The following is an 11,587-nucleotide window of genomic DNA, read 5'->3' as shown; positions in this document are numbered from 1 at the left end:
ATGTGCACATCACGCACACACACACACACTCTGCACTGCTAGGCAACAAAAGAAAAAGGCCCTATTACGTGTGTGTGTGTGTGTGTGTGTGTGTGTGTGGGGCAGGAGGGTGTGAGAAAGGGGGGTTGCTGATGCACCTCTTCAGTCAACAGAAGCTGGCGTGTGTGGTTTTCCTTTTCTTTGAGCTCAAAGGATTCAGCAAGCCAACGCATCCCACTCCAGTATCAGTGCGGCGGTTACTTCTCATAAATATTACACTTCTTTTCTTCTTAGCATATACACACATTTTCCCACTTGTCTTTAAATCAAAGCCTAATGTCTAATGTCCAAAGATCTGGTTGATTACAAGATAATTCACATCATGTAGAGTGTTAAAAACACAACAGAGTCCAAGGGTTGTTCCAAATGTGGTCTTCTTTGAAAAGCAGTTATCGTTAATGTATGAAACAAGTGTCGTGAAGAACTGAAATTATGTAGAACAGAGATTCTCAAACCCGAGGTCCGTGGGCCACATGCGGCCCTCCACTTGATGTCATGTGGCCCCAAGTTATAAGGGAGCTATATCTGTATGGGTTTTTTTGAGTGATTGATTAATTTTGCATCATAAATACAATTTCATTGTGATCTATTTATCGTTCCAGGCACTTTTATTTTGACGTTTTGTGAACTATCGATCCTCACCAACATTTTTATTGAGATATTGTGGTGAAAGAGTTTTTGTCTCAATGTCCAAAAACAGGCTTACAAATTGGAAACGGTGTACAGACGTTTTTCCAACTCCCTCCTCTCTGGTGACAAAGACACTGATTCGCCGTCTTCCTGCAACAATTAAATTACCATAATAATCACAAAAGCTCATGTTTAAGCTCATGTTGCCCCCACTGAAAAATATGGACTTTTGTTTCCACCTGACTGGCCTCCTAGTGGCCAGACTAGAAGCTCTGTGGCCCCCAGGTAATTAGAGTTTAAGACTCCTGATGTAGAACATTCAATGAGTTTAAACTGATGTTTAAAGGTGATATTTTATACAGTACAGAAAGGATGAACAAGTAGTCATATCACCGAGGTCAGTGTGACATTTTAATTTGTGATTAAATTTTTCTTTTTTCTTCTTTGTTTTGCCTTGTTAGGTTAGGACTGGAGAGCAGTCGGTTGAGCCTGAAGTGGCTGCTTGATACATGTTTCATGTGCACACACACACACACACACACACACACACACACGCGCGGAGCCTGGTGTGTGTGTGTGAACCCGGACTCCGGGGTCAGTGTGGTGCCTGCTTGGCTGCCAGCAGGACAAGACAGGACAGGACAAGCAAGCAGAAGAAGCTGATGACATCTGCCCTCTTACAACCACCTCCTGCTGATTCACAGGCTCCAGCGGCTCAGTGATAACACACCTGAACGTCTGCTACTGTCAGCGAGCCGTGGTTAGCCGGGTCTGAGTCAGTCAGGTGACTGAGGGGGTGAGAGGTCAGGTGTTTTTTTGGGGAGTGGCAAGATTGTGGGATATCAAAGGGCGGTGAGTTTGTTCAATGTTTGCTGTAGCAAAATCATTTACCTTTAACTGTAACTAAGCTGGAACATAATTATAGTTTATTCTTTCATTCTTTATTTGTGCTGTAATTACTGTTTTATTCCCAGACCTTAAGACTGTAAATTGTCATGTTTGAGAAATAAACATGAGCTTATATGACGTGAAGACGATGTCATGTTGAAATCTGCCGGTTGGACATCATCATTTTTTTGATAGTGACGAGACATATTAGCTGTTTATACATGTAAAGGTAAGTGTGTAATACAAAAATACTGGAAACTGAGGGTTACATTAAGACACATATGGATTTTGTAAACAGGAACAATACACAAACTGTGTTTGGTTGTTTACATATGAAATGTTGTTACCTGGAGAAAGGCTGTGACATGGGAATAAAAAAAAAACCTCTTTATCCAGATGAAGATAACCTGTTGCCTTTATCTTCATAATGTGTGTTACCTGAAATGGAGACAGTACTAACTTGTAATGTCGTTTTAATGATTGATTAATTACCTTCTGAAGATTGTATTAAAATCCAAAATGTGATGGGCCAAAAGATTACACACAAACCAACTAAGAATTATGAAAACAAGTCTACCCCGATTGTAAACAAATAAAACCTGGCCCTCATATTTGTCTGGCTTCAAAGGTTGACTCATGACCTGGCTTTGAGTTAATTATTTGACTTTAGTCACATTTTTAGAGGAGCAAGCGGACATGTCTATTCATGCTGCCCCTGGATATATTTTGTGCCGCTGTGGCATCACCTGTGTTTCCTGAACCCATTTTCTTGTTGTATAGCTGCTGACGTTCAGTCTGTTGCTCACTGAATGGAAACTGTGCTTATGGAGCTGTCTGGGCGTAATTCATATAAATAGCAGAGCAGTATAATGTTTAAAACCACTGAGGTGAAACATGTGTGGTTTGAAAATGTTGCTTTTTAAGGGAATCGCTAGAGAGTAGAGTGACACGGATGAAAGGAGAGTGAATAACCAGACAGACGTGGGGGGAAAAAGTATATATCATGAGAAACTTTACCAGAATTCCCTCTGAGTTTATTAAGCTCCAGACCTTTTACGCACGGTCCTCAGCTGCCGTGCGCACTGCGCGCATCTGGTAATTAACCACAATAGACTGAATCACTTACTGCAGAGTGGGCAAATATTTAGACTAATCTTCGCACTAGGATGTAGATTACTAATTAACATGTCGACAGTGTAATTAGGTCCACGTTAGGACTTCCTCTGCCCTCGCCTCCTCCTGCGCCACAGCTTCCGCCCACACACAGCCTTGAATTACTCCACTGGCAACTGTTGATGCATTCCCCAAGCATCTGACGTCAAGTGGGAAGGGCTCAGGCGAGAGTCACTATAAAAGTCCTGTGGAACTACCTTCAGTCACAGCTACACTCTGGATTATCAAAGGCTTTGTAGAGAAGCTCCTTCCTCGGGCTCCTCGGGCAACACAGCAGGGGTTTCACGAACCTGCCCGTCATTAAGAAAATGAAAATGTCAGCGGCAGACATCTGCCAAGTTCTCAAGGAGGGAGAGCTGGAGAAGAGGAGCGACAACCTGCTCCAGTTTTGGAAGAGGAAGACGTGCGTCCTGACCACGGACAGCCTCAACATTTACGCAGACACGCAGAAGCGCTCCAAGGGCAAGGAGCTCAAGCTGCAGTCCATCAAGAAGGTGGACTGCGTGGAGCGAACCGGCAAGTTCGTCTATTTCACCATCGTGACCACAGACAATAAGGAGATCGATTTCCGATGCTCCGGAGAGGAGAACTGCTGGAACGCAGTGATCACAATGGCGCTGATTGATTTCCAGAACAGAAAAGCCATCCAGGACTTTAAAACGCGGCAGGACAACGAGAGCGCGTCGCCCGGTCAGCAGGAGAGGCGCATGGCGAGGGCGCCATGAGCCGCTGCCACTTAACTACTCCTAATATGGTGAGAGGCGCTCCATGACATACAGCTGACATGCATGGTATAGAAATGAGAACTATCAACACTGACTGCGGATGAGCTCTTTGGTCGAGTCGCAAAGTTAATCACATGTTATGTTCTTTCTATCTCTGCCAGTGTCAACGTGGACCATTAAGAAATAATACACGGACCAAAAGGAAGACGAGGTAATCCGGTCCAGAGATGAAGGATTGTTCCGGACTGAGCTCTCAGACAGGACAGCTGAACAGACAGACAGACAGAGACAGACAGACAGACAGAGAGAGAGAGAGAGTTTCACAAGCTCCACATGCAGGACTGAACCCTTGAATTGTCAAAACTATTTCAAGCTTGCTCTCCTGGGAGGAATGACTCCTAAAATCTATGATTGTTAATTTATTTGTTTGCAAGTATATGGTGTTACTGGCAAACAGCTTGTATTGTTTAAATTATTTGCAATTTCATTGTGTGTTGTGTGTGTCAGTGTATTTATTTGAATAAATATTCATACATTTTTTGACATAACTTTATGCTGTCCTCTATTATTCATTCATTTATTCATTTATTTAACAGTCAGAGACATTTTTCTCTAATTAGGATCTTAGCAACAGTAACAGTATATTTAACAGCCAGGGACACTTTTCATCAGAGGTGTCTTATAGTAAATGCCAGAAGTGTGAGTGAAAGGGGAGGAGGACAGGAAAGTCCCTTTCCTCTCTGCTGTCAGGCGGAATGTGACTCTTTGTCGCTGGAGTGTTTCAGGCCTGAGTCATAACTGATAATAGGGCAGATTAAGTCAGTAGCACGGGACACTTGAAAGACTGTGGTGCCTTTGAACACACCTTAACTGCTTCTCAGGTGTGGTAGCTTCACAGAAAGCCACCCGCTGGAATGGAAACACTGAGGCTGCGCTTATAAAAAAAAAAGAACCTCAGTTTAATTAACTTGTGACCTGATACTTGTGTTGGTTTGATGTGATATTAAATCAGCTTTTTAACAGGAAGAAAAAAATCCCTCTGCCGTCTCTTTATCTGTCGCCCCGTGTCTCTGTTCTTTATACAAGGCAGAGGAAAAACACACAGGAAGTCTGTTTTACTGCCCTGTTATCATGAAGTGAGGGCTGTGACACTGTGTGGGCACACACCCATTTAATTGCTGTTATAAACCCAGTGAGCAAAGCCTGAGTCAGATTCCGAAAAAGAAACTTGCATTTTGTACTTGAGGGACAGATACTATATTTACTGATATAAGTTGTATAAGATGATGTAACGTCCGTCAGCAGAAACCACCTACTTGTCTTCAGGGCTAGATTAAAAATCACACAGGAAAATCAAAGGCAGTGATGATTACGTGTCCCCTTTGTTGAGTAGTGTACATGAAGAAGAAAGACGACTACACAGTACAGTACATTCAGCTGTGATGAGTACAAAGTCATAGTTATCGTGATTCCTAAATCACGATAACTATGCTCCAATGTACACATACTGTACAAAAATCACAAAAAAGAAAACACTCTTTCTTGAGTCTCACTGCACAAATATACCACCAGCCGTGGACTCGGTGGAGTGGAAGTGTGTGTGTGATCGCACAAACCCCCCAGAGGTCAGAGGTGACAGAATGCCAGAATCTGTGGCCGTGTGCAGCTTTGAAGTGGGATCACACTACAATGAACGCATCAAAGGGTTAGACTGATCTGAGGAGTATTACCGGAGCGGATGGGCCTCCTTTCTAAAAATACTACTTCACAAATTGGCAACAATGTGTGTGTGATCACACACACACACACACACACAGCACTGGTGACACGAGGACTTTCTTTAAACGTCAACGAGTTCGTTCTGCTCTTAATGTGTGGGTTATATTTTGGTTGTGAATGAATAATAATAATATAATTGTATTATATTCTTATTTTGTGTTGCATGTAAGTTATTAGATATTTTTAACCAGTAATACTGACTCAATTTGATGTGCTGGTTGCATGTATTTTATCTTTCATTCATTTTATCTTATATTTATTATTCTGTCTATTATTTTTACTCATTTCTTGAAATACATTCTCTCTTTTGGGAGATGAATAAAGTGCTCTTCTATTCTAATCTATTCTATGTCAAGCGTAAGGTGTAACTTGGACACGTTTTTCTTTTTTTCCACATTTGAAATATTTAAATTCACTCATTCATTCATTCATTCATTCAACATACTTACTGTGTATCTGTCTACAGAACCTATACAGTCTCCTTTATTTCCTAACGCTTCTGTGCACACACACACACACACAAAACCAACTTTCAGGACGTGCACACTGTTTCTCCTCTGACAAACATCCTGTGACACAGCACTGGTACACACTCGGCCCGGGCCGTACGCGTAGCTCGGCGTCATTACCTCATAGGGCTTCATTATGTGGATGAACAGTGAATACATTGTTATGCTGTTGAATTAAAAAAAAAAAAAAACAAGCAGGAGGATGTAGGACCACTGTGTGCAGAGCCGTATACTCCATATACTAATCATATTTTATTTGATTTGATTTAGTTTTTAGGACAAATTTAGGCTTCTTTTCATGTAAACATGAGACAAGATGAGGTGGTGAATATGGAGTAACATCCGAGCAGCGTGCTGTGAAGTGAAGGTCGGTGGCCAGAAGAAACATGTCTCATTCCTCCAGTTCATCATCACAGCACTCCCACACACACATTTTTTTGTATCTTCCAGTTAAAGCACGTAGTTGTTTGTTGTACATAAAACACAGCTCAGGTCACGTGAGGTCTTCTTACGTAAAGAACTGTGAGATGGTGTGTGTTTTGATTTGCTGCTATACAGACATTTCATTTGAGAGAATGCGATACAATTTAAGGCTTTTCAAAGTGAGAATGAAACAAACACTTTTGAGTGTTAAAGTACAGCCTCAAGTAAAGAAATTATTATGGCAAAAAGAAGTAAACTTGATCCTTTGGTTTTTTTTTTATTATTACTTATGTACTATGTATTATATGTTATTACTATTTCTTTTTTTCATGCATAGACTAACTTTTGAGGGAATTTGCGGAATAGCATTGCCTTGACATGAAAATCCGCCTGGAAATTGAAGTTGTTATTTATAGTTTTTGTATGGTTTGTTTGTTCTGTTGCAACATATTTGTTCATGTTTAGTTTCAGAATGAATGTATTCACAATTTCAAGCTTTGAAAACTGCTTGATCTCTAACCCTGACACAGATAAATCAAAATAATTCAATTGGATTTGAAAAAAAAACAAGTACCATTTGCTCAGGTGTGTTTACACAGTTGAGGTTTTAACCAGATTGCCTATAGGTTGTGCTGCAAAAAGGATATAAGACACTTTATATTAAACATTCTTATAGACTCTGTTTATGCGTTTAAATATAGTAATTGAAAAAAGCAGCCTAAGGGTCTGTTTTTGTAAAATCTGACCCTGTCTACCTCATCCGCAGCTTGTCTGGGCACTTTCGGGTTATGTAGCTGTGACATACGCACTGCTTCACTCAACAGTGTGACCTACGTGTTTGCTTGTGCTTCATGACTCAGCTCACCTCTGCTTCCTGTACGCCAACAGAATCTTCAATTCTTTATTTCACTTCTTTCCTCGCGTCCTTTCCTCGCTCGCTCTTCCCGTCAGAGGCCAAACTGACGCCAGCGGGACAAAACACCAGCCCTTCATGTAAATAAAAACCTTCTAAAACCCAAACAGCACAGACCAGCAGGATATTAGGCAAGGACGTGAGACACAGTTTGATTACAAACAACCTCCAAGATCTGTGTCAAATAATAAGTGTGTATCACCATGACTTACAGCTAGCACTTGGTAGTTTCTTTACACTACAGGAATGATGTTCCATCAGTGGAGAGCTAGTCATACGTTGCTCATTGACAAGAATCTTTGTAGGTATTTCACTTTGTGACGCAAGGTTTAGGTAAGCGCATACTCGTCATACCTGAGCAAAGGCACACACCTTCATGGTTAAGGTCAAATAAAGATTTCTGTAACAAACTGAGACAAAATTGGGCTGAAAAAAGAAAAAAACAAAACTTTTCGAGCAGAATGCAGCTCCCAATGGTACTGCTGTTCCCCGTTTATCATTCCTTTATCCAAATAAAGGTCATCGGATTCCCAGATCTATGTCGTCTGGTTTAACTGGATGAACCCTCTTACCCACAAAGGCTTCATTCTCTTAATCATCTGTAGCCATGACAACAGTTTTTGTTTTTAATCGAACGTCCATTTCTGTGCGCTGAGTCACAGGGGAAGAACTTCCCAGATCTGCAGCTTCAGCTTCTATCTGCTCCGTCGTTGGCCGTGACTGTGACTTTCCCAAACCTGTGACGCAAGAAAACCTCAGTGGACGGAGAACAACGCGGACATCAACGAGATCACGCACTTCCTCACTCATGTTGTCATGGGACTCGGGAAAGATGGCTACCCCAAACACTTCAGAACACAGCAATGATTTATTGCTGTCTGTTTGTGAGACCTTCCCTATAAGCAACCTAATAGCCAAACCATGTCCAGACCACATCCGCTTCCCACTAAATATAGAAGAGTCTACAACAACCAGCCAACTCTGAATATGCCAGGGTAAGGTGATATTTCCCCAAAAAGTTGCTCTGTTTTTCACAGAGAATCTCACGTATGTGGCACCTCTCATATCTAAGACATGTGTGTATTGGATGTACAAAAAACACACACACATGTTGTATATATACACACAGTGTCATGAGGGGCTGCAGAGCTGAGTGGGGATCATGTTGCTTAAGACCCAGCTGTCTGGACAGAAGCTTCAGACAGAGCGAGGAGACGCTGTCAGGAATGTCTACAAGGCAGCGAGGGGGCGGAAAGGCCGAGGAAGAGAGAGCGCCATGTATGCGCTGTGGCTCAGAGGGGAAGGAATGCAAAGATTAGTATCTGACAGTTCTGACTTAAAGCTGCACTTTGTAACTTTCTGTTACAATGAGTTCACACAATGCCGCTCCACTCCACTCCATACAACGCTCTCTGTCAGCAGCACTACAGCAGTGTATAATCTCGCGCTGCTCGGCGACAGGAAGTCGCCCACCCCTGCACCACTGCTGTATACACTCAAACGCTCCCTCAGTCTGGTCTGATAGTATGTCTTGACGGAGCCTGTTTTCAGATGAAGGATGTTCAGATGTGCAGTATGTACAGTTACTTCTGGTGTACCCCACTTTTCACCCTATGAGTGAGTGAGTTTCTGTTCACAAAAACTGAACAGCAGGAGAACAATAACCACTAGAAATCATGCACTGCAGCTTTAGGTTTTTTAGGTCTTTTAATTTGGTCTGTCCACAACACACACACCTTTTCACACACAATCATACAGCTCATGGGTGCTTTTCTCACTCACTCATTGTTTCAGCTGACATAGGGCGAGAGGTGGGCAAACATACAGAGACAAACAACCATTCACTCCCACATCTATGGTCAATTTAGAGTGTCCAGTTGACCTAATCACCAAACTGCATGTTTTTGGACTGTGGGGGAAAACTGTAATAGCTGGAGCGAACGCAGTGTGCCACTCTTCTGTCATGTGGCCCATGTGCTCTGTGTGCTCTTCTCTCACACACAGTCCATCATACATTTCTGTCATGCAACAGTCGCAGGGCTGTTAGCAGCAATTTGAGATACCGAATGAGCCAGGGAGCAAACCACCAACATTCTAGTTGGTAGATGTACCTGAGCCACGGACGCTAAAAGCCCAACATGAGAACCTCATGGTAAGTTGAGGGACAACAGGTCACAATCACTTACGTCAGGAATATACAGTACATCATGTGGGAACATTTGACGTCATGTGACATTTACTGTAGACTTTTTCATAGTGAATAGAGCAGGGGTGTCAAACTCACATGACCTGGGCGGCCAATGGGGGCGTCAACGTCATATAATCAATTGAGGGACCGCCTGTGGACCGCGGGCCACCAATTTGACACCTCTGGAATGGAGAGATAATTCACAGTGGCCTGATGCCCATATGAATATTGCCAGCATGTCTAAAATGTCAAAAACTCTAACATCTCCAGGAAATAAAATGACAAAAAAACAACGTGTACATTATGCCAATTTATTCCTATGATCAAGTGGTTTAAAAGTTGTAAAAGTGTAAACGTGTCACGGTGGAGGCTGAGATCCCAGAAATAACACTGCACTCATTCATCACAACAAAAGTCACAGGTAAGTGGTTTCATTTGGATGAACTGCCCCTTTAACATGTCATGTGAGCACTGATGAGTCTGGTAAAAGGCCAAATCGGGCTCCAGAGGGGAGATTTGGTTTCTCGCACCTGCCTGAGTGGGTGTGTGAAGAGATGAGCGAGAACAGATTACAACAACATTACATTTCACAAAGAGTCTCATGTGAGACATTATTCAGACCCGACGTGTTTACATTAGCAACTGAACCCTAATTATTGGACATCCCATCTTTTTTATGTCCTTTTTTTATCATTAAAATCATGTTTGACTTACGGAACCACTACTGTATGTGAATGTGTTCATGATGTGTTTATCATTGCGAGGAAAATGAATTACAAACTCTTAATAACTTTGGCCGAGCTGACAACCGTCCATAAGTTTAAAAAGCAGGTCCCTTGTTTCTTTCACTGTCAACAAGGATGAAGACTCACCGGAGAGTTGAGGTTATAACTTCATAAACATCTCTACATGACTAAACATCAATGTGCATGTCTCAGCAGTGAGGAAGCAGCTGAGTTCATCGAGTTCAGATCATTTGCGATGTCTGGAAAAGTAATGAATTTTATGTCACATTTTGGACGACATACTAACCTATGACTTTTTTGTGACATTTTGGACGACAAACCAACCTATGACTTTTTTGACACATTTTGGAAGACATATTAAAGTATGACTTTTTTGTCACATTTTGGACGATATACTATACTATGACTTTTTCGTTACATTTTGGACGACATACTAAAGTATGACTTTTTTGTCACATTTTTGACGACATACTAAAGTATGACTTTTTTGTCACATTTTGGACGACAAACTAACCTATGACTTTTGTCACATTTTGGACGACATACTAAAGTACGACTTTTTGTCACATTTTGACGACATACTAAGCATGACTTTTGTCATTTTTGACATACTATATGACTTTTGTCATTTTTGACATACTAACCTATGACTTTTTCACATTTTGGGCACATACTAAAGTATGACTTTTTGTCACATTTGGACTGACATACTAAAGTATGACTTTTTTGTCACACGACATACTAACCTATGACTTTTTTGTCACATTTTGGACGACATACTAAAGTATGACTTTTTCGTCACATTTTGGACGACTGTTGCGTGTGGCCATGACATCACTCACTCACTCATTAAGACATTTACTCAATCCTTGCACTGCGCTTAAACCTGCATGTCCTTCTTTTCTTATCAGGCTGGCTCACTCAGGCTGACACACCTGCAGCAGATCCAGAATCGTTGCCACCCAATCACCAGCCTGCTATAAAAGCCAGCAGCTCAGTTGCTCAAGAGACTGAGCCCCAGCAACATCTTAGTCCCACAGTATGATTTGTAAAAGACTTTTTCCTTTCAGTAATCCTTGATTTAGTTATTTTTATTCTGGCCTGGAGATGGCCAGCAGTCTTACTTTTCGTTTAGCTTTAGTTTATTATTTGGTTTTGTCAGGGAGGGAGGGGGGCCAGCTTCGACGTCCCTATAGGGGGTGGCCTGGGCTCCCCTCCATTTTGCTGAGTTTGGCTGGCATCTCCAGGTCGGAGATCAGGTTTGCTGATTCTTTATTTGGTAAGGTATTTATATTATACTCTTATTTTGTTTTTTCTTCAAGAATATTCATTTCCCTGTGGGAAGAGTTGATTGATAAAACTAGTTAAAACGTTCCATTTTCTGGTGTCCTTCTTCTATGTTGAGGTCTCCAATTTGAGCCACTGTTTGATTTATTTAATTGTTTGGAGGCCGTAACAACGACATACTAAAGTATGACTTTTTTGTCACATTTTTGACGACAGACTAAAGTATGACATTTTTGTCACAGTTTGGACGACATACAAACCTATGACTTTTTTGTCACATTTTGGAC

General features: G+C 41.6%; 2 protein-coding genes across 2 annotated transcripts in view; both read left to right on the top strand.

Annotated features, from left to right (window-relative positions):
* Positions 1 to 2,921: 2,921 nt before the first annotated feature.
* Positions 2,922 to 3,962, top strand: phlda2 (pleckstrin homology-like domain, family A, member 2). The gene is made up of 2 exons (XM_044036503.1): positions 2,922 to 3,484; positions 3,617 to 3,962. Exon 1 carries the CDS (start codon positions 3,039 to 3,041, stop codon positions 3,453 to 3,455), a length of 417 nt encoding a protein of 138 aa, XP_043892438.1. The 5' UTR covers positions 2,922 to 3,038; the 3' UTR covers positions 3,456 to 3,484; positions 3,617 to 3,962.
* A 4,279-nt stretch (positions 3,963 to 8,241) lies between these two features.
* tspan33b (tetraspanin 33b) overlaps positions 8,242 to 11,587 on the top strand; it is a 10,309-nt gene continuing 6,963 nt past the window's right edge. Inside the window, exon 1 of the mRNA XM_044036081.1 lies at positions 8,242 to 8,298. Coding sequence (XP_043892016.1) covers positions 8,242 to 8,298 — 57 coding nt within the window. The remainder of the gene's footprint in view (positions 8,299 to 11,587) is intronic.

Source organism: Solea senegalensis, linkage group LG10, assembly GCF_019176455.1.
Source record: "Solea senegalensis isolate Sse05_10M linkage group LG10, IFAPA_SoseM_1, whole genome shotgun sequence".
Classification (NCBI taxonomy): domain Eukaryota; kingdom Metazoa; phylum Chordata; class Actinopteri; order Pleuronectiformes; family Soleidae; genus Solea; species Solea senegalensis.
This window is presented reverse-complemented; position numbering and strand designations above follow the sequence as displayed.

Bases quoted from the DNA above. Each gene is read 5' to 3' on its own strand.
- phlda2 (XM_044036503.1), top strand. From the start codon at position 3,039: ATGAAAATGTCAGCGGCAGACATCTGCCAAGTTCTCAAGGAGGGAGAG.